The sequence below is a fragment of the Solanum pennellii genome, chromosome 11, assembly GCF_001406875.1.
Source record: "Solanum pennellii chromosome 11, SPENNV200".
NCBI classification, from domain to species: Eukaryota; Viridiplantae; Streptophyta; class Magnoliopsida; order Solanales; family Solanaceae; genus Solanum; species Solanum pennellii.
This window is the reverse complement of record NC_028647.1, coordinates 65,876,350-65,898,643: the sequence shown is the minus strand read 5'-3', so window position 1 is coordinate 65,898,643 and position 22,294 is coordinate 65,876,350. Positions and strand designations below refer to the sequence as shown.

The window sequence follows — 22,294 nt, the reverse complement described above, 5'->3', positions numbered from 1 at the left end:
AAAAGAACCTCTCAATATTTTTTAAAAAAACTTTAACCTAAAAATTCATCAATTAATTAAATTCCCAGTCTTCCATCTTCTCCGTTCACTACATACACACTCTCACTGTACATTTCTTACTCAATTTCTCTCTCTAGAACATTCGCCATTGCTGAAATTATTGAAGCTCTCAACGGCCGGCAAAAATACTTCACTTTCTGTAAGTATATATATATATACGCATATATCCTGCATTATGCTTTTGTACATATATGTGAATGCCTAGATTCTACTTATCCTTTTTTTCTCTTTGTAAATTAAGATATTTTTGCTTGAATTTTTCGCATCTGTAAGTCGTTTTCGAGTGAACATTTAATTGTTTTTGCGATTTAAACTCGAGAAAATCCACATTTTACTTCTCCTTCATTATTTTTCAGCGACTTCCACTGACTTGCAGATATATTTGACTTCTAGGTGTGTTTATTTGCTTGTGTTATGTAATTTTTCTGCTCAGATTTGAATTTGAACTGAGTTGACTAAGGGAATAAGGTTGTGAGATTTGAGAAGGAATGGAGTCATCGCAATCGCAGCTACAGAGAAGAGGAGGAGGCTTAGTTTCGATGTCACCGTCGCACACGCCGCGGTCGAGTGATAAAGTGGTGAGAGATCTGCGATCGGGGGAAGGGAATGTAAATGGGAAGCATGATAAAGATAAAGGTGTAAATGTGCAAGTTATTTTGCGTTGCAGGTGAGTAAAAATGAATGTACTTTCGAGTTTGTTATATTTACTGATTTTAATTGAGTGTAGTTGATGGAGTAGCTATGGTGAAAATTTACAGGCCGTTGAGTGAGGATGAGATAAGATTGCATACACCAGTTGTGATTTCCTGTAATGAGGGTAGAAGAGAAGTTTCTGCTATTCAGAACATAGCTAATAAGCAGATTGACAGAACATTTGCCTTTGATAAGGTTTGATAATTTCCAGCTGATTAATCATTCATCTGTTCAATTTTTTGAACAGATATACGCAATGTAATGCATAAAATTTGGACTTATTCCTAATTTCCTATAGCTTTCCTTAGATTTTTCCATAAAAATAAAGCATTTTTCATAATTCTCACTAGAACTGTAGTATACACACTAAATGAATTTGTCCATTACACTTTTGTCCACAATGAGTTAAAACTGGTTATTTGTTTTCAAGACCCTAACTTTATGTTGGATAATTCTTCTGTCTCAGGTGTTTGGTCCAACATCCCAACAGAAGGACTTGTATGATTCTGCAATATGGCCAATTGTTTTTGAAGTTCTAGAGGGATATAACTGCACCATTTTTGCTTATGGGCAGACAGGAACAGGGAAAACTTATACAATGGAGGGAGGGGGAAGAAAGAAGGTTGGTGGTTGATAGAAATGTGTTTGTTTCAACTAGTTACTTTTTCGTGCACTAATTGTTAAATTTGCCCCATTTAGAATGGGGAATTTCCAAGTGATGCAGGTGTTATCCCCCGAGCTGTAAAACAAATTTTTGAGATATTGGAAGCTCAAAATGCTGAATATAGTATGAAAGTAACACATTTGGAGCTTTATAATGAGGAGATCACAGATCTTTTAGCTCCCGAGGAATGCACAAAGTATGTAGATGATAAATCCAAAAAACCAATAGCACTGATGGAAGATGGTAAGGGTGGAGTTTTGGTTAGAGGCTTGGAAGAGGAGATTGTTTCCACTGCAAATGAAATCTATAAGATCTTGGAGAAAGGTTCAGCTAAGAGGCGTACAGCAGAGACTCTTCTTAACAAACAGAGTAGTCGTTCTCACTCTATTTTTTCTATCACAATTCACATCAAGGAATGCACTCCAGAAGGGGAAGAGATGATCAAATGCGGCAAACTGAACCTTGTTGACCTTGCTGGTTCTGAGAACATATCACGTTCTGGTGCAAGGGAGGTAAGATGTAAAAATATCCGACTACCAAGACATTGTGTTTGGCAGTATACTTAATGCACGCAAAAGTAGTTTAGACAAACAATGTAATGCCGAGATACTGTTTTAGCAGTGTCACAAATTTATCTTTAGTTCATGATAGCTAGTCTCCAGATATTCTGCTTTTTAAGATCTTTGTACTTTCCATCCTTTTTCCTCGTTCAGTTGCTTTCTTCTCAATTACAGTATAATAAACTAATTTTTCTTTTGCTGCAGGGCAGAGCGAGGGAAGCTGGAGAAATCAACAAGAGTTTGCTTACACTTGGTCGTGTTATAAATGCTTTAGTTGAACACTCTGGTCATATCCCATACAGGTCTTCTTCAATCCAGTCCTATGTTATTATAGAGTGCTTTTAGTTCTTACATATCCTGAGTAAGTATTGCTTTGTATATGCCAGGGATAGCAAATTGACACGGTTGTTGAGGGATTCTCTTGGAGGGAAAACAAAGACATGCATTATTGCAACAATATCACCATCAGTTCACTGTCTGGAAGAGACACTGAGCACTTTAGATTACGCTCATCGTGCCAAAAACATAAAGAACAAACCAGAGGTTAGTTTTCAGGATTTTTATTACCTAAAAGAATGTATCTTTAACTGTCCTTCAGCTTTTCTTCTGTCGTTATTTCAGATTAACCAGAAGATGATGAAGTCTGCATTAATCAAAGATTTGTACTCCGAGATTGACAGACTGAAGCAAGGTCTATACTACTGCTCTCTTCCTCTCTTTTTCTGTATATAAATCTATATCTTACAGCAACAAATTATCTAACAACATTTTTTTTAATCTATTTTATTGCCGATAGAGGTGTATGCTGCAAGAGAGAAGAATGGCATTTATATACCAAGAGACCGATATCTTCAAGACGAAGCAGATAAGAAGGTTCAGTACTGTTTTCAGGATCCCAAGATTGGTTGCAGTCACTTGACATACTTGTTTAATACTCTATGGTAACTTGTTTTTCCCCTCTCTTAGGCAATGTCTGAAAAGATAGAACGGATGGAACTTGACTTCGAATCCAGGGACAAGGTGCACAAGAGATGAAAAAATCTGAAGCATCTTAATTTTCTGTAAAAACTGATAAATCTGAACTCATTATCCTGTTGCTTTCTGCAAACAGCAATTTATGGAACTTAAGGAACTATACAATTCTCAGCAATTGTTGACAGCAGAATTGGGTGACAAACTTGAGAAGACAGAGGTTAGTGGAATTCTTAAGACATCTTATTCCGGATCATTGTTGTCCGACTCTTTCTCATGGAATTTGCAACACTTTTTGTGTCTTTTCAGAAAAAGCTTCAGGAAACTCAGCATACATTGGCTGATCTCGAAGAGAAACACAGGCAGGCAATTACCACAATAAAAGAAAAGGAATTTCTGATATCTAACCTTCTAAAATCTGGTAAGCTTCATCCTCTATGCCTGGGGAAAAGAGAACTTTTTTGGCTTGTCATTTGGCTTGTGGAAGCAACGTATTTATACCAAGTTTACTATTTTAACATATTCATAACAGTAAAGTTGGGAATGGGTGTATTACATTTTTCATTAAAATTTTCATAAAAGAAAAGTTGGGATATGGGTGTATTACATTTTTCATTAACATTAGCAAATTTGGATATAGCCATAATGATTTGGCGGTGAATGTGGGGATTTATGTAAAATAATTTCACAATAAGAGGAGTGCATGATATCTGGAATTGTATGTCTTCTACCAGAAAAAGCACTGGTTGAGCAAGCATTTGAACTTCGAGCTGAACTGGAAAATGCTGCATCAGACGTGTCGAACTTGTTTGCCAAGATTGGTGTGTATACACTATACAGTTCTAAAACTCAAAATACATGATTAATTTTCTTGCTTAGAAAACAATGTTGCATCAAACTCCTGCATACTGATAATGGGTGATTTCAGAGCGCAAAAACAAAATAGAAGATGGAAACAGAGTTCTCATCCAAAATTTCCAATCCCAGCTGACTCAACAGCTTGAAGTCCTGCATAAGGCTGTTGCTTCTTCAACCACACAACAAGAGCAACAACTCAAAGGCATGGAGGAAGACATGCAGTCCTTTGTTTCTACAAAGACTGAGGTATTCTTCACGCAAATTCACTTATTAGCCATATTTCTAGAAAAATTGCAACCTGATTCCAAAGCCAAAAGGAGATGGCAATATGTAGTTTTCAGATATTATTTGTTGCAGTATTTACCAAAACTATTTAATTAGGGAGCATATATAATTATTTGAACCTGCTCTTTCGACAGAAAAACATTACATGCTTCATAAGTGTAGTGCTTCAATTGTCTAATAGGTTTACATATTTCTGGTGAAAATTGTACTCCTATTAACCAATATCACTTTTTTGTCTGATTTTCAGGCAGTGGAAGAGCTTCGAGGCCGTCTGGAGAACTTAAAAACCATGTTTGGTTCTGGTATCAAAGCTTTAGATGGTTTGGCTGGGGAACTTGACGGCAATGCTCAGTCAACCTTTGACCGTTTAAATTGTGAAGTTTCTAAACATTCTTCTGCTTTAGGAGAGGTCTGTATCTTTTCTGCTGTTTTTAAGACATTCTGAGGAATTTGTTTCTTATCTCCTTTTTCCTGATGTAGCTTTTTAAGGAGATTGCTTCTGAGGCTGATACCTTGGTTAATGATCTTCAAAAAAGTTTACATGATCAGAAGGAGAAACTAATCGCATTCGCACTACAGCAACGTGAGGTATCAACAGTTAACTATTTGTGAAGCACATATATTCTTTCAATGCTCCTTATCTGGATCTTTCTTTTTCCTGAACGAGTATAGCTTATAAACTTTGGATGCCTTTATACAGGCACATTGCGGGAGTATCACGATGTCAAGGTCCATTTCTCAGATTACCGGGAACTTCTTTAAGACTCTAGATATGCATGTGTCCCAGTTGGGTGAAATAGTGGAAGAAGCACAGACGGTCAGTGACCAGAAATTCTCTGAACTAGAAAAGAAGTTTGAGGTCAGTGACTTCATCACTAGCATATGACTATTTATTAAACTATGTCAATATGCATTTCTAACCTCATTTGGATCTCTCAAATTTAGGAATGTGCTGCAAATGAGGAAAGACAAATCTTGGAGAAAGTGGCAGAGTTGCTCGCTGGATCAAATGCTAGGAAGAAAAAGCTGGTAGGTCATCTAGTGATGATAAAGATGCTCATCACAGTTTTCGATGTGGCTAAGATTGCACAATTCTAAATCTTAGAAAATGATGATAACAATATCAACACGAGAAAGTTTATAGGTGTTGTAGAATGTAGACAGATTGGGACTTCCTTTTTCTTGTATAGTTTATATTTTGAATGTTTGCTTGATTGCTTGTAGTCAATGATCATTAGTAATAATTGGCTTATTATGATCAAGCAGAAATCCTGTATCCTGAATCACAGTCATTGATTGGCTATGATTTACTTTTGGTTGCAAAAACTAATTGACTTTTGTATGACTGCCTTCTGCAGGTTCAAACTGCTATCGATGACCTCAGAGAAAGTGCCTCCAACAGAACGAGCAGATTGAAACAAGAGATGTCAACCATGCAAGATTCAACTTCTTCTGTTAAAGTCAAATGGACTGCTTACATGGAAAAGGCTGAATCACACTATCTTGAAGATACTGCTGCTGTGGAAAATGGGAAGAAAGAGATGGAAGAGGTGCTACAGAATTGGTATGTTAACTCAGCTGATATATTCCACGCAAATATCTTAGAACTTCGTTCTTTAATGTTTGTAAGTGTATCATCCTTTCTGTGCTAACCTGGAAATATGCAATGGTGCAGTGTGCGAAAGGCTAAATTGGGAGCTACACAATGGACAAATGCTCAACGGTCTTTATTAGACCTAGAGGAGAGAAATGTTGCATTTGTCGATGAAATTGTCAGGTCAGTTGGTTCACTGACTGTTCACTACTTCAGTTTCTTAATGTTGATATTTTACTTAGACTGTTACTCCCGATGTTTACTGCAGGGGTGGAATGGATGCAAATCAAGCATTACGTGTAAGATTTTCATCTGGAGTGTCATCCACTCTCGAAGACACTGATGCTGCTAGCAAACACCTACTCTCATCTATTGACCGTAAGCTATCTAGAGTTGCACGTTAAACGTTTTAGCTTTTTTATTTTTCAATTAATTTGATCAACACATGCAGATTCCTTACAACTAGACCGTGATGCTTGTGCAAACCTTGATTCTACAATTGTTCCTTGTTGTGGAGAGCTGCGTGAACTAAACAGCGGACACTACCACAAGGTTGTTGAAATTACAGAGTACACTGGAAAAAGTCTTTCACAAGAATACATGGTAAGTCTGTTTACCTCAAATTTTACGTTTAGTTTGTTAAAAAAGTCTATGTTCTAAGTCTATATTTCAAATTTGTTTTATTTATACTAGGTCTATGTTCTAAGTCTATATTTCAAATTCGTTTTATTTATACTAGGTCTATGTTCTAAGTCTATATTTCAAATTCGTTTTATTTATACTAGGTTGATGAACCGTCTTGTTCGACCCCAACAAAGAGACCATTTAATCTACCAAGCGTAGAGTCTATTGAAGAACTAAAAACTCCTGCTTTCGAAGAGTTGTTGAATACATTTTGGGATGGTAAATCCTCAAAGCTATCAAATGGAGATGTAAATCATAGTATAGAGATAGAGGTAGATCCTTCTTTACTAGACTCAAGAGTTTCCCTCACTGCTGTAAATTAGAAGAGTCCACTCCAAACTACAATTACATACATCATAGTATATGGCAATGAAGGAGGAGACTGGAGAGTTGTACATAATGTGTCTTGAATCTTCATCTTCTCACCTATACGTAGCAGATAATTTATCCGTATTCTTTTTATTTGATTTGAGTGATCGAAACATGTAATGTCTGTGCTGAACATGTTAGTTTGAAGTGTGTGTGGATGCAACGTTGATAGAGATTGTAAATTTCGTTTGCAACTTGTTGTAAACGATACATTGGTATACTGAGATTTCAACTCTTAAATTGCCTCAATGCAAGTATTGCTTATGGTACAGAAGCTAATCTTGGGGCCAAAACCCAGATACCCCCAAAGAAACAATGGGGTTGATGTCATAATTTAGCCAGAGTAAATAAATGTAAGGTGAGAACAATCAAGTATGAATGTAGTTTAAGGAACAAGGGGAGGCTTGATCACAAGACCAACTTATTTTTCATTTATCTCATCTAATAACTAGATTAATGTTACATACGAGAGGGTAAAATAACATATGGACTCTGCTGCTTCTCAATTCAGAACAGTGATTAGGCTTCAGCATTCTCGTATTGTATGAATATGCCATGTAAATATACTGTATACACTGAAAAAAAAAATGGAACAGATGAAAAAGGGATAAGAAGACGAAGGCTAAATGAGATTAAAAAAAAAAGTTATGCAACTGCAAGCAAATCATCACCTGCAGTCTACATATTGAGGCTCCCCTTTTTTCCTTGTTTTAACTAAGAAAGAATCTACATTTGAACTGTCATGGCCAAAATATACCATCTTAGCGACCAGCATGGCCAAAAAAAAAAAACTGAACCATTGATGACTGAATTTCACTGAGCGCAATTGGACAGTATTTTTTGTTAGAGCCATCTGACAGCCGAAAGTTCCTGGCGCTTGAGGTAGGTAATATATAAGGCTTTTCTGCAGCAATGACCAAATAAACAGTATGTTAAGGAGTAAAAATAAAACAGTATAATTCCAACACTCTTCCCCTTACCCCAGGAGGTGGAATCAACCAAAACAATGAATCAAATCCACAAAATGGAAATCCAAATTCATAACTTCCTGGCCTAAAATTCACCATCTATAAATAAATAGTGCCCTGTCAGTTTACTACTACTCATGACAGAAATAGAAAGAGACTAAAAACATGATGACAGACCAGGTCAAGTTGCTTAAATTGACCAATCAACCACACTAAAATTTCAAGTAAGTTTGCATAACATAATGAACTAGAAATACTAGTTCACAGTTTCAGGGAGAGTATTAGGAAGAAAAGGAAGATGAATGCATTAGAAAAGGTAACAGGTACAAAATGTGACATGGATCAAAGTACCTGGAAGCTTCTGACAGAGCTCTTTCCACAATCAAGCTGGTGGTTCTCCACCACATGTTTCACCAACAAAATTATCAGTTGAGTTTTGCTGACATAACAACTTATTTCCATCTCCAGGAGTTGAGCAAAGAGTATCCCAATCCATCAGAGAAGAACCACAATGCATAGCACCTTGTTCTGACATATGACTGCTCTTAATATTGCCCTCTACATGATCCTTACTATCCTCATAAGGAGGGTCTGTTCGATCCTCATCCACATTTGAGGGCTCAACATTGGGATCTGAGCTCAAATCAAAACCATTTTGTTCCCCTGTCCCATTATAAGCTACGGTTACTACTCCTTGATCAGATGGTTCAGCAACTTCTTTCTTTTGCCTCTTCCATTTCTTTGTAGATGAAGTACCATCATCCTCAAAATCTTCTTCTTCTCTATCTCTGTGCAAGTAAACCCAGAGCTTCTTCTCATTATCAAACTGTACACAAGGATCACGTTCATAATGCAAACGATCCAACGCACCACTAACAACTTGATTGACTTGAGCATCAGACACCTCCTCCACAATATACTGTGAGTCTCTGATTAAAGTACAAACATCTGCTCTAGTTCCTGTGCTACCAGGCAACCTAGCAGCTGCATCTCGCACAAGACAGAGAATCGTCACATGGGCAGGGCGATCCTTTTTAAGCATGAAGTGATCACGAGCTTTTGACGTTGGCTTGCCACCGCACCTTCTCAGAGGAGCAACTATTGATTTTTTCCCATCAATAGCAGTGTAGGAGAAGGCCCTGTCAGGTATTGAGTACCTAAGGAATTCCTCTTTACGGAAATACTCTCTTACTTCTTCGGAGCTTGGGCCAATGGTACTCAGACTCTTCTGAGCTCGCAAATCTCTGAACCTTTCCTTCTCATCTAGATTATATTGCATCAATGACAACGGAGGGTCAGGGAGACTTCCTATCTGCCGTAGCGTCTCCTGACCATTTTTCAGCCAATTGGCAAAAGAATCAACCAACTTGACAAGCATTTTGTGAGGAAGACCCCACACTTCTGGAGATGTGACTTCCTCCATAGGCTCATGATCAGATGAATCAGGGCTCACTGGACCAATCCAGGACCAACTTTTGGTTGGTTTGTCATAGACCACAAGAGACTTCCACCCTTTTGCACCAAGCGGTGCTGTTTTGGAAGAAAATATTTTGAGTACTCCTCTGACCAAATCATGGAGAGGTTCTTGAGTCTCAAGAATACAGGGATCTCCCGGGTTTGATCTCACACGGTTAACAATTTCTTGAACACTCAGAGAGGGCACCTTTGCTTGAGGGGAAGGAATTGAATTATCACCATCCAACTCTGAGGGTGGTGCAACTCCCCCATGCTCCTCCAGAGCTACCTGTTTTCCAGCAATTGTATCTACAGCCTCTTCTGGAAGCAAAGTAATCATTGCCATACGAGCTGCTGAAAGAAGATGAATGATGGAGAATGAAAAGCCAGTATGAACTGTAGGAGTAATCAAAGTGAATGGCTTTTTTTGAGGTCGACTTTCCACATCTACATCTTCTACTACCATTTCTGAAGTTGGGGATCTGGGAACTCCCACTAAAGGAGGCCATGCTTCATCCTCCAGCTTCTTTTTACCCCGCTTCACTGAGAGGTCATCTTGTCGCTGCTGGGTATCAGAAAAGAGAGGGTCAGTATCATCTAGCTCATATGGGACATCAACTTTGACTTTCCGCTTCTTCATGACTGAGTTGCAACCTGTTAAATGCATATCAGATTTTTCATGGTGATCAAGAGCACTTGCGTCAAGCATCTGACCTTTCTTTGATAACTTGGAAGAAACTCCATTCCTTTTGGCCGGCAACCGTGTCCGCAATGAGTCATCCTCCTGAAACTTGTGATCTTGCATATAATTTGCAGGCAAGATATCACGGCTAACTTTTCCTTTTTGTTTCTTCTCTCTGCTGGATGCCATGTGGTACTTTTCAGTTTGGTCCCCTTGCAAAGGACCATTCTTGGCTAGCTTGTAGATTGGTTGCTCCTCTTCATCATCATTGTCATTGTCGAACTGACTCAAACCGGAGAAATGATTTCTAGTGGAGAAACTACTCAGATGACCAAGATCATGCATCTTACCCATTGGTTCTGCTCCCAAGCCACGACCTCCAGTTCTCTTTGGGCGGAAAAGTTCACTGGAGTCGCTCATCATCCTAGAAGAATGAAATGAACCATCACCAACAGGTATACTGTACTTACCCTTTTGACCAAATTTAGCGCTTTTAGTATCCAATGCAGGCATCAAATTTGCAGAACCACTGGGATATGCCCACTTGCTCCTCATCAATGGATTGTTATCCTCGTCACTTCTTTCTGATGATTCAGATTCAGTTTCTTCAGTCTTTGCAAATACCCTTCTACCTCTAGTTCCTGACCCATCTTGTCCTCCATTCTGCATTTTCGCCTTGACTTTCTCAGGGAAGGCTTTTCCCCTATAGTCTGACTGAAACAACTTATCATTTAACTTGCGATCAGGATATTCTTGGTCCACCTTCCACTTTTTGCTCACGTTACCAATCTTGTGTGATGGGTTGGTAAAATAATTATCCTCTTGTGCTTTACTTGGCCAAAACGGTTCACTTCCGCTCGCTAGTTCCATTCCATTTCCCTTCAGCGACATTTTAGGAATCCGGATTTTACCATAATTCATCTGATCTTCAGAGAAAAACTGTGGGAGACCATCCGCATACCTGTCTTTTTTTCCAAATTCATATGCAGCTCTGGCATTGCTTGGCTTTGCAGTCAAGACTTTAATATCTGACAGCTGATTGACAGTATTGTTCCTTCCATAGGCATAAAGATCATTCTTCGACGGGACAGGCACACCCATGAAAACATCAGAGTATTCTTCCACTCTCGACCTTTCATGCTTTTTCCCCAATTTTACAGTCCCACTTCTATCAACAGCCCCTGCCCGTGAAAAGATTCTCTCTCTCTGCACATCCACGTCATACATCCCATCATCCTCATAATTGCCATTCAACATAGCCATCCCAGAGTTATAGTCCATTCCTTTACCGCGACGAAAAGGAGGCAATGCAGAACCCTTTGTTCCACCTACCTTCAAAGTCCCTTTTAGGTTCTGCTTTTTGTATCTGGCAGCTTCCGAAGCCATTTGTCTAGATGATGAATCCAAGGCTGACCCTACTCCATATCCAGAATAACAGCCCATATTCTGACCAAGATTACGATCTTTTGTTCTTTTGCCCCACAAAGTATCACTGAACTCCTCTCTCTCGGATCCATCACTTCCCAATTCTTCCAATTTCTCGTACATTAAAATCTTCTCATTCTTCTTAATGTTCAGCACTTGAAGCTTCTCCTCAATGCTATAACCAGGGCAACTGAGCCAAGCATCTCTTATCTGACAAAGATTACTGACAATTGCATTCTGATGGTTTCTGAGATGGTGATAATGCTTCCGCTTCTGAAAGAAAATCAATCCTTGACGGTAAAGTGCCACTCTTGGCTCACATAACCCACCCTTCAACATGTTAAACAGCTTATCCAGGGGACTTCCAAAATGCATATTATTACCGGTGAGGAGGTCTTTCAATGTTCGCATAAATGTTTCCTGGTCCATGTCAGGAAGGTACTGAGCAAGACTAAACCTTTCTTCCTCAGACAACACCTCATTCCAAACATCCAATGACAACACATCCCCCAACCCCGAAAGATCATACAATTCGAACGGAATGCTACATGTTTGATCCCCAATTTGACAAAACTCCTCCTTAGACTCCCCTAATTCCAACAAATCAAAGTCGTCCGATCCTGCCCCTGAATCACAATCATCAAAATCATCATCATCATCCTCACCATTAGATTCAACCTCACCTCCACCGTTTCGTCTCTGAAACTCCTCATCCTCAGTCGACATACTGTCCCTACTACGAGGAGAAAACTCTGAATCAAATCGTGATGCCTTAAAGCTTCCCTTTTCGATCACCATTCAACATATAAACAACCCCCAAACAATAAACAGACCACACCAGCACACTAACCTTCTAATCCAAATTCAAAACCCTAGAAGAAAAAAAATCAACCAAACATGCCAAAATTCAGAGATTCTCCATACCCATAACGAAAAATCACAAAATATTGAAAACCCACCTCATCAAAACAAATATAAACACCCCCATATACATATATGATGTAACAGGTGTAAACAAAAAAAAATTACAGATTGAATTAGAAAAAAAATTACCTTGAAACAGATGAACAGAGAAGCAAGAAACAGAAAGGCGACCCAAAATCCGTTGAAGGTAATGTGAGGGAAAGAGAAAGAAAACCCTAAGAGAAGAGGCGGTTATATTGTGCTATGCGGGTGTTTGGAAGAGCACAGTGGATTATACTATACAAGAAAAAAAGGGGGAAAGGGGGGAGAAGAAGAAGAAGAAGATGAGGACGTGGATGGTGGCATCGCCGTTGGATTGAGAGCTGAAAAGACGAAAAAGGGCATCGGAGAGAGAGAGAGGGAGCTTGAAGGAGATAGTAGTAGAGTGTAGAGAGAGAGTGTGTGTTTGGGTCGAGGAAGAAGGGGCTGAGTCAGGGAACAGGGACGACTCGGGGAAATAGTGTGGGTTCGAAAACTTGAATCAAATCGATTAAATAACAATAATAATATATTAAGTGTGATAAAAAAAAGTATATAAAATATAATTTGATAAGTTAAAATTTAGAAAGAATAAAGTATACTCAAATTTATATATGAAAATACACAAAAGGAATCAAGATATCACTTATTCTTTAAATGCTTATTTTCGATTGTTATTCGAAATAAACTTCTGTGTTAATAGAAACGTAATAAAATGAAATCGAATAAAAAAAAGTGTGTTGAATTGAGACTCTTGCTTACAGTGTATACAATATGACAAGAAAGAAACAATCGAGTCTTTCAGATTTAAGAAAAGAAATTTTGCAACTCTCAAAGCAAATTAAACAAAAAACATACTAAATTATTTGAAAAATCAGATATGAATATGAGGATTTTAAGGTGCAATTATAAAATAATTGGTATGGATTGTAAATTGATTATATTAATTAATTAATTAATATATTCTATTTTTTTTTTACAAAAATTGACAAGGTCTGATCTAATTTGCTTCTTCTTTTTTTAATTATAGAAAAAAAGAAATGTTTCTATGATTTGAACAGACTTACATTAATTGAAATCTATATAATAAGCAAGTTTATAATACTATGTCCTTAGATATAATAATCAGGGTAGGATGGATCTTTGCTAAGAAATTATTTAATTGTTGGTATTGCAAGTGTTACTTTAATGCTTAGGCACCTATAATGTGTGTGTTAGCATTGCAATTAAGAAAAAAAAATATTTCATTAATGTTTTATTTTTATGGAATATAATTTGACTAAAACTAAAACAATTATACAACATATGCTACTAAAAAACCCAAATAGTTAAATTACATATGATGTTTAAAGGATTAAATTGAAAGAAGTATCTAATTTTGATTTTTAAAAAATATAAAAAAATATATAAATGGTTCTAAACGCGGTGGAGAAGAATAGGATAAAATGAGAAATTTTTGTGAGTGCAAAGTAATGTTCTTAAACGTTATGTCCTTACGTTACATTGGAATTCTTCGATTCGAATATGTAGATTATTTTTTTCTTTCTAAAATAAGGGCACATGTTTTATATATATCATTTAATAAGTTAATATATATCTCTAACTCATGTGCTTTTCAAAAAATGATAAACCAAAATTTTTTAAATTGTTAAACTTTAAATCATTATATGTCAAGTTTATAACTTCAAGCCCAAAACAAATTTTCAACTTCAACTCAGAAGTAGATTTTAAATGGGCTACTATAGAAAATGGGCCTTCTTGCTTATTTGACCCGTCCCCATATCGTTCACCTTCCCAAGCCCAAATATATTCCGTCTGTTTTTTTTTTTTTAAATTTTCATTTTAAATTTTTATTTCTATATATAACATCATATATGAATTATGTCAGGTAAAATTCATGTGTTTATTTATTTAATTTTATACGAATTTAAATATATTTATGTATATTTAAAATTGAATGAAATAAATATAAAATAAGACTAAATTAAATGACATGTTTATATATTCTTATATATAAATATCTACGCGTAAAACAAAACATAGAGAAAGAACAAAGAGAAAAAAAAAAGTGGAGCATAACGTGCTCACAACTATAGAGCTACCTGTTCAGTATAAAAATAATAATTGAGAATCATGCACGTTATGCAGAAAAATAAATGTCTACTACCTACTATTAAAAATAATTGAGTTGTTTGGGTACAAGAATGTTTGTCCATAATGCATTCAACACGTACTTCTTTGTTTATGAGGATAGATCAATCGAGGCGGAGTCAGAATTTGATTGGCGTAAATTTAAAATATAGAATAGCAAAATTTGAATTATGTATTTTAACTTGATTTAGCTGACATTTATGTCTTTTTTGTTTAATTTTTAATATGCATAAGTAGACATTTAAATTTATAAAAAAATTAAACAAGTCATGAAAATTTGCATGGGATATACTCGAATTGATTTGTATTATGCAATGTAGGAAGTGTGTTTACTTATTCAATTTTATACGAATTTAAGTATTTAATTGCACATTCAAAATCAAAAGGGAGTCGAATATAAATATAAAATGAGACTTCATCAAAAAATAATTTATATATTATTAGTTATATCATTTCTTAAAAATAAATATAAAATTTACATAAAAATTGAATTTCTTCCTTTTTATGCGATAAAAAAAAAAGAAGGAAAGATATGGAACGAATCTTATCATATGATCGATCTTTCAAATAAAAATGTTCCAAAAAAGTCAAGCTAGTTGTATTTGCATCATGGGGGAATAAGTTTAGCTGTAATATCCTCCAAGATTAAGCTAATGAATTCAAATATATATATTTAAAAAAAAAACACAAAGTAAATAAATAAAATATAGATTACATGTTTAAATTGTGTAAACAATTATTAATACGTATATTAAGATAGTTTGTCTATACATTATTCTTTTGAGGTACGGTCTTTTTCTAAATCGTGCCAACACAATATTTTTATGCACATTAGTCTTCATTTTGTAAAATTTGCTTTAAGAAATAATGTCTAAACATTTATACTGAAAATTAGATAAGTTTAACTTTTCCGAAACATAATTTCACCAAAAAATAAATTTCATAACTTTTGGTTGCAAGCATTTTTCTTAATAAATTTACTAAGTACTAACTTTTCATCCTGCTAATACTTACAAACATTACAATAACAATAACAATAATATATTTGGATAATTTCACAAGTGAAATTTTAAAAAAGTTAGACGTATTTAATTTTATCTCTCCCTCTTTTAATTGAGTTAAAAAATCATTTTCGATAAATCCTTAACTCAAAAAAAAAAATCAAAGCAGAAAGTTAAAAAAAATCAAAACGACAATAACATAATAAAATAAGTGAAACCAAAAAAGTAACATGTAATTTAATGATAAAATTGAAGAAAAAATACCATGCAAAGGCCTAACTACAGAGAAGATGAGATTAGAGTGTCTTTCCCACATAAAACTACATCAATATTTAATCACCTACTATCGAATTACTTTAATATTCGACTCTCATATTTTTCTATTTAAAATTATAATATTTATATTTAAAAAATTTAAAATACATATTAAAAAAACCACTATTCGAGTAATATATATAATTACCTTTTCATAACTAAAAAATATTATCAGGTGTGTTGGTGATAAGTGTTATAAATTTAAATAATTCATTTATTTAGTTAAAAAAATTAATGAAACATGACAATTAATTAGGAACGATGATATATGGAGTATATACTAACTTAACAACTTTGCATTTTTTAACCCTTTATGCCACCTGTATAAAATTCATGTTTTCTTCTTCCAAACCTCTCATTATGAATTAATCTCTGCAACATATTATGTGCAGATCAAAACTTGAAGAAAAAACATAAAGAAGAAGAAGAAGAAATTTTGTGTAAAAATGGGAGAAACCCCTATAGAAAATGGAAGAAAAAAAATGGTTAGAATAGAATCAGGGGCAGCAAGAGGGTTCAAGAGCCTTCATTTTCTTGATAATACAACAGGAAAAGAAGCAGATGCTTGGAAAAATGTTGAGAAAAGATTTCATCTAAATGCTGTTAATGGCATTCTTTTCAAAGACAAATTTGGACCCTCTATAGGTATGAAAAGTTCCTTTTTTTTTATTGGGGCTAGGGAAAAAGGGGATTTTTATCAACTGAGCTACTAAAATTCCTCGATAGAATGTGATATTGTTTTTGTTTTGAAATGAAAGGAATGGAAAGCAAGGAATTTGCAGAGGAGTTGTTTGATACAATGGCAAGGAGAAAGAAGATTAATGCAGAAAATGGGATAACAATTGAGGAACTTAAAGAATTTTGGGATGATATATCAACTCATTGCCCTGATACAAGGCTTCATATTTTCTTTGACATGTAAGAAATTTTCCATTCCTTTTTTTGTTTTGTTCGCGATTTGAAGCTTATGAGTTCTGGATTCTAATCTTTTAAAGTTACGGAGTTGTGTGCATATTCAATAGGATTTTTAAATATGTATATATGGTTTGAACTAAAGTTATGGCCTAGCTGGGGGTTAGGGAGGGAAGGAAAACTAAGAACATATGCTGGAGGGACTAAACTTGTCAATCTTGTAGTATGAATAAATTCATGATTTAAACTTGATGGATTCAATGTGTAATGTTCTTGAGATTAAACACGTTGTACTTTTGAAATTATGAGACCAAAATTCGATATTTTTTCTTATTTTAGTTGTTTTTCGTGCATGTGTTCAGGGGCGAAGTCAGGTAGGGTCAAGGGGTTCATCCAAATCCCCTTAGATGAAAACTTACATTGTAGTATTATTTTTTATGCATACATTGTAACTATCGGATCCCCTTAGTGAGAATTCTTGCTCAGCCACTACATGTACATATTCTAGTTTGAAGATACGGAGTTCAGATGAACTCGTTGTTTAAAAGCTCCATCCTTCTTTGTTTTTCAGGTGTGACAAGAATGGTGATGGGAAACTATCAGAAGAAGAGGTCAAGGAGGTGAGAAAAACATACTCACAAGTGAATTTGTTCTTTGTTTATTTTGGGAGTCAATCTACTTAATACTTTTTTGTGAAAGGTTCTAGTGATGAGTGCTTCAGCCAACAAATTGACAAACTTCAAGAAACATGCAGCAACATATGCAGCTTTAATCATGGAAGAGTTAGATCCTGATCATTTAGGATATATTGAGGTAAAATTCCACTGAAAGTTGCCATCTTTCTATACGAAGTCGTCTTCTTTTTGTTTTTAAAATTCAACTTTGAAACAGATATGGCAACTTGAATCTCTACTAAGAGGAATGGTTGGATCAGAAGATGGGCAAAATAACATGAAGAGATCACAAACATTAGCAAAAACCATGATCCCTAGACAATATAGAACTCCAGTGAGCAAGTTTTTAAGCAAAACTTCGGAGAAGATATACGATAACTGGAAAAGAATTTGGGTCGTAACGTTGTGGTTGTCCATTAATATCATACTATTTATATGGAAGGTTGAACAATTTAAAAGGAGAGAAGCCTTCAAGATTATGGGATATTGTGTCTGTTTAGCTAAAGCTGCAGGGGAAACTCTCAAGTTCAATATGGCTCTAATTCTCATTCCAGTATGCCGAAGAACTCTTACTCAGATTAGAGAAAGTTTCCTTGGTTATATTATACCTTTTGATGATAACATCAATTTTCATAAAATGGTTGCCGTAGGAATTACTGTAGGGGCCTTTATTCATGTATTGTTTCACACAAGTTGCAACTTCGTAAAGTTAACGTCCTGTCCAGAGAGTAAATTTATGACAGCTCTTGGAAGCAATTTTGGCTACCAGCAACCAACTTACATGGATCTAGTAGTATCTGTTCCAGGCGTAACGGGGATACTAATGACCCTTTTCATGCTTTTCTCCTTCACACTGGCAACACATTCGTTCCGAAGAAATATCATCAAATTGCCTGGGTCATTTCATCATTTGGCTGGATTTAATGCATTTTGGTATGCACATCATCTGCTGATATTTGTGTACGTGCTCTTGATCCTCCACGGCTACTTCATATTCCTTACCAACGAATGGTACAAAAAGACGGTATGTCCACTTGCATTTTGATAACCTTATCACACTTGTTAACCTGGTATTGAAAGAAGTACTAGTTCAATTATGCACATAAATCATATCGTTGTCCAAATGTTGAGGAAAATGTAGCATGAATATAAGCTCTATACTCTTGATATCTAGTTCAATGTTTCTTCAAATTAGTTAAAGAATTTTCTATAGAAAAGTCATGATTGAATGAGCAAAAATACCTTTAATATGCAGACATGGATGTATCTTGCAGTCCCAGTAGTTCTGTATTCTACAGAAAGAGTTCTTATCATCAATGAGAACCGCTACCACGTGAACATCCAAAAGGTTTTAGTTCCAAGAAACTTATATCAATTCAAGAAAAACTCTTAGTAGTTGCAAAATTTCTAAATTCAGCTTCATTTCTGTGTCGTAAAACAAAAAATGCAGGCTGTTATATATACAGGGAATGTACTAGCACTATATATGACTAAACCTCCAGGATTCAAGTACAAGAGCGGAATGTACCTGTTCGTTAAATGTCCAGATATATCAAACTTCGAATGGTAATTAAAGCACAAATTCTAATCAAACATATTCAATACTGTCAATATCCTTGTGCTAAGAAATTTCTATTCGTCTCTTACAGGCATCCATTCTCAATCACTTCTGCACCAGATGACGACTATCTAAGTGTCCACATACGTACATTAGGAGACTGGACTACAGAGCTTAGAACCAGATTCGAAAAGGTATTATACTATGCTAATTTTCATTTCTTAAAACAACTTTACTCTTCATTTTCTGCGGTGTACAAAACTTGACTGAGTAAAGATAGGTATCCAGCCATATCGTTGACGGTTTGACACATAATTATCACATAGTAGGCAGATATGTATTTTATGTCAGGTGCTTCTTGCAATGTCTTTGTGTAGGATAGTAGGAGACAATTTACTAAGGCATGATTCGTAAAATCAAGATACATAATTCGCTGAAATGAATAAGGAATTTAAAAGGTTTTTTATTCCTATTGTTCTTTGCTCTTGGGATCCTAAAGCTCGCATTTACAGGCATGTCAAGAGGCACCATCCAAGACGAGAAATCTTGTTAGAATGGAAACTAAAGCGTATAACCAGAAGGATGCGGAACAATCTCAAGCCGAGTATGCTACAATGATCTATTGCTAATAGTATCCATCTTCATGTTGCTTTGAAACTTATATCTTAAATTTTGAATCAGAAATCCAATGATCATTATCAAAGGGCCTTATGGTGCACCAGCTCAGAACTACAAGAAGTATGATATCCTTCTACTAGTTGGCTTAGGAATTGGAGCAACGCCATTTATCAGCATTATAAAGGACATACTAAACCAGAAATCGGGATATGTAAGAGCTTATGCATATAGAAGTATTTTGTTAATAACAACAGCAGAGACAAAAGAAAATATAACATAATCCAACAACTGCAGAATCAACAAGATGACGGCAAGAAAGGTCCTCAAAGAGCATATTTCTATTGGGTGACACGAGAACAAGGATCATTCGACTGGTTCAAGGGTGTAATGGATGACATTGCTGAACACGACGAAAATGTTGGTTTTTGAACCCTGAGATTATGAATAAGTAGTTTCCTCAATTAGCATAAACTCGGACTAATACACTTTTCATGCTCATGAAACTTTAATATTCTCCTGCAGGAAGTGATAGAAATGCACAACTACTTGACTAGTGTTTATGAAGAAGGGGACGCACGATCAGCACTAATCACAATGGTCCAATCACTGCAACATGCTAAAAATGGAGTTGATGTTGTCTCAGAAAGCCGGGTATTTTCTTAAGATCTAATGATCACTACACTACTAGCTTCAACTTTTTTATTAGAACTGTTCTAACACTTGATTCTCCGACAGATAAGAACACATTTCTCTAGACCAAATTGGAAAAGAGTGTTTGCTCAATTAGCAGCTACACATCCATCATCTCGCATTGGTAAGCCTCTATTTTTGAACTACTTCAAGGTTAATTTCACGGATGGACACTCATCTACTTTATCGTTCAGTCTATAATAACATGTTTGAAACATCACGGTATATTGCACAGGTGTTTTTTACTGTGGAAGTCCAACACTTACCAAACCACTCAAAAAGTTGTGTCAAGAATTTAGCTTAAATTCGTCCACGCGCTTCAACTTCCACAAAGAGAACTTCTAGAGTACGCGATGATTTCACAGTTTGAGAGTTCACTACAAACATCGGTATCAATATATTTGCAGTTAAATTTGTACTAGTACTATATACTAGTTAGCTATAAGAGTTTACTTAGAGAAATATAAAAGTGGAATTTCATTTGTTGCAAATTTGTATATTCAGTCTCAAGTCTTTATGTTTTTTAGTTTAGAGAGCATCATGTGATTCTACAGTGAGAAGGTTCATTTCTTCCCATTCTCACAAGTTTTTGTGACAACGTAAAGCTTAAGCTGTTAGAGAGGGCTTACATGTCCAAATGCTCTCACATGCGGCTTGATTATTATTTTTTTGTCTGAGTCAAACAATGTAAGTTCTTTTTGATAATGAATGCCGGTGAAACTGATACCAAGTGTGACCTTTTGGGCTTGGCATTAATCACTTACTGGGCTGAGAATAAAAGGAATTGCAATGATTTGATAATTGCCATAATTTTGGGTGGAATGATACAGGGCCAAGAGCCCTTTTGCACTTATTGGAGACAAAACAAACAATTGATATTATTCAAAATTCAGACATGTTCCGAACCTGAATCAATTTGAGTGAATAATATATTAAAATAATTAAGACATCGAGAAGAGCTCATATTTAAGAATTGAGTTGTTTAGAGGAAAATTTGAACTGATATATATATATATATAAAGATGTATTGTTTGTGTAATATAATAATTTTAAAGATATATATTTGATGTCACGTTTGCTTTAATTAAAGACAAAAGAATAGCAAAATATAATGATTTTATTTTATTTTTTGTATTAATAACTATACTTAAAGTTGTGCATGTGCTTTCCCGTACTATTATTTTTTCTTTTCACACTGTCTCCCTTTGAGCAATAATTATTCCCGTGATTTATCAATTAAGAATATCAACTCCCCTTATAAAAGCACCACATATTTCTTTTAATTTTCTAAGTCTATTCTCTGGAAATTTCCACATGAAAATAAATTAAAATAATGGTAGCATTTAATTAGCAAACAACTTCAAAGATATTGTTGATAGACATTATAATTTCACAAATATTTTAATAATATAAAGTGATGTCATGTTGTATCTATTGAGTGGCTTATATGGCATAGAATCAACAAATTTAATTAAGTGATAAAAGAGGAATTCGTCAATTCAAAGATATGTTGATATTGACAACATTTTTATAGTTTTTGTAATAATATTAAGAGTGAGGTCATCTTTGCCTGGATTATATGACATATACTCCTCAATTCACTTATCTCATATACATATATCGTGTATCGTTTTATATTGCATTGATGAATATTAACATTAGGATACATTGCATTATTTTTTATTATTATATAATGTCACTCCACAATAATAATTTGAAGAATAAACTTATAAGAAATATAGGTTATGGGATAGAGACTACAGATTCATAAGTAGAGTCACCTTAAGCGAAGAGTGGTTCAATACACATTCTTTGTTAAATTCTTAACTTCGTCACTGAGTAAAACTAACAATGTATATAAATTCAACATATTTATTTGGATCCTTTTTTTGCTTTTCCTTTTTCAAGATCTTTTGTCCTTTCAAATTAGTGTATAATCTTTTACTTGTTGTTGTTTTTAGAAAACTTGTTCTCCTAAAGACATCCACAATCGTTAATAAAGTCATTAAAAATTATTCATAGGGACTTGTGAGCGAATCATCTCATTATCATAAACTAACTAAAATAACAAGACACAAATAATGAACTCTATACAAGGAAGAATAAAATTCTCTATTATGAAATCGTGTAACAAATAATTTACAGTGTTAGAAAACGAGGCTCG

General features: G+C 35.0%; 3 protein-coding genes across 5 annotated transcripts; 2 read left to right on the top strand and 1 right to left on the bottom strand.

Moving 5' to 3' along the window:
- Positions 1-46: 46 nt before the first annotated feature.
- On the top strand, positions 47-6,960 carry LOC107004401 (kinesin-like protein KIN-5D). Its single transcript, XM_015202603.2, has 23 exons — positions 47-199; positions 494-727; positions 819-948; positions 1,220-1,375; positions 1,453-1,929; positions 2,182-2,279; positions 2,364-2,520; positions 2,599-2,668; positions 2,774-2,850; positions 2,944-2,997; positions 3,089-3,169; positions 3,259-3,370; positions 3,684-3,770; positions 3,878-4,053; positions 4,340-4,501; positions 4,573-4,680; positions 4,793-4,951; positions 5,038-5,121; positions 5,451-5,656; positions 5,768-5,869; positions 5,955-6,064; positions 6,138-6,289; positions 6,472-6,960. Exons 2-23 carry the CDS (start codon positions 549-551, stop codon positions 6,691-6,693), a joined length of 3,159 nt encoding a protein of 1,052 aa, XP_015058089.1. The 5' UTR covers positions 47-199; positions 494-548; the 3' UTR covers positions 6,694-6,960.
- Positions 6,961-7,089: 129 nt separating this feature from the next.
- Positions 7,090-12,677, bottom strand: LOC107004400. 2 transcript variants are annotated; one of them, XM_027912899.1, is made up of 4 exons: positions 12,323-12,677; positions 8,059-12,141; positions 7,411-7,643; positions 7,090-7,314 (listed from the first exon to the last, which is right to left on the bottom strand). In XM_027912899.1, the coding sequence occupies exon 2, from the start codon at positions 12,065-12,067 to the stop codon at positions 8,090-8,092; it is 3,978 nt and encodes a 1,325-aa protein (XP_027768700.1). In that variant the 5' UTR covers positions 12,068-12,141; positions 12,323-12,677; the 3' UTR covers positions 7,090-7,314; positions 7,411-7,643; positions 8,059-8,089. The 2 variants fall into 2 exon arrangements, with proteins under 2 accessions (XP_027768700.1, XP_027768701.1); XM_027912900.1 differs by having other exon boundaries at positions 8,059-12,005.
- A 3,316-nt stretch (positions 12,678-15,993) lies between these two features.
- On the top strand, positions 15,994-20,893 carry LOC107004402 (putative respiratory burst oxidase homolog protein H). Of its 2 annotated transcripts, XM_015202604.2 has the most exons (14): positions 15,994-16,323; positions 16,437-16,596; positions 17,162-17,210; positions 17,290-17,403; positions 17,482-18,288; positions 18,520-18,612; positions 18,715-18,830; positions 18,914-19,016; positions 19,335-19,426; positions 19,504-19,651; positions 19,735-19,857; positions 19,963-20,091; positions 20,176-20,254; positions 20,366-20,893. In XM_015202604.2, the coding sequence occupies exons 1-14, from the start codon at positions 16,125-16,127 to the stop codon at positions 20,473-20,475; spliced, it is 2,322 nt and encodes a 773-aa protein (XP_015058090.1). In that variant the 5' UTR covers positions 15,994-16,124; the 3' UTR covers positions 20,476-20,893. The 2 variants fall into 2 exon arrangements, with proteins under 2 accessions (XP_015058090.1, XP_015058091.1); XM_015202605.2 differs by lacking the exon at positions 15,994-16,323 and having other exon boundaries at positions 16,510-16,596; positions 17,297-17,403.
- The last annotated feature ends 1,401 nt before the right edge of the window (positions 20,894-22,294 follow it).

What these genes read in the sequence shown, in the direction of transcription:
- LOC107004401 (XM_015202603.2), top strand. Translation starts at nt 549, where the DNA reads ATGGAGTCATCGCAATCGCAGCTACAGAGAAGAGGAGGAGGCTTAGTT. An exon ending in TCGCACTACAGCAACGTGAG is followed by an intron (nt 4,681 to 4,792) that starts GTATCAACAGTT and finishes GCCTTTATACAG; the next exon opens with GCACATTGCGGGAGTATCAC. An exon ending in GTCTTTCACAAGAATACATG is followed by an intron (nt 6,290 to 6,471) that starts GTAAGTCTGTTT and finishes TATTTATACTAG; the next exon opens with GTTGATGAACCGTCTTGTTC.
- LOC107004400 (XM_027912899.1), bottom strand. Translation starts at nt 12,067, where the DNA reads ATGGTGATCGAAAAGGGAAGCTTTAAGGCATCACGATTTGATTCAGAG.
- LOC107004402 (XM_015202604.2), top strand. Translation starts at nt 16,125, where the DNA reads ATGGGAGAAACCCCTATAGAAAATGGAAGAAAAAAAATGGTTAGAATA. An exon ending in CTTCATATTTTCTTTGACAT is followed by an intron (nt 16,597 to 17,161) that starts GTAAGAAATTTT and finishes TTTGTTTTTCAG; the next exon opens with GTGTGACAAGAATGGTGATG. An exon ending in GCGGAACAATCTCAAGCCGA is followed by an intron (nt 19,427 to 19,503) that starts GTATGCTACAAT and finishes ATTTTGAATCAG; the next exon opens with AAATCCAATGATCATTATCA.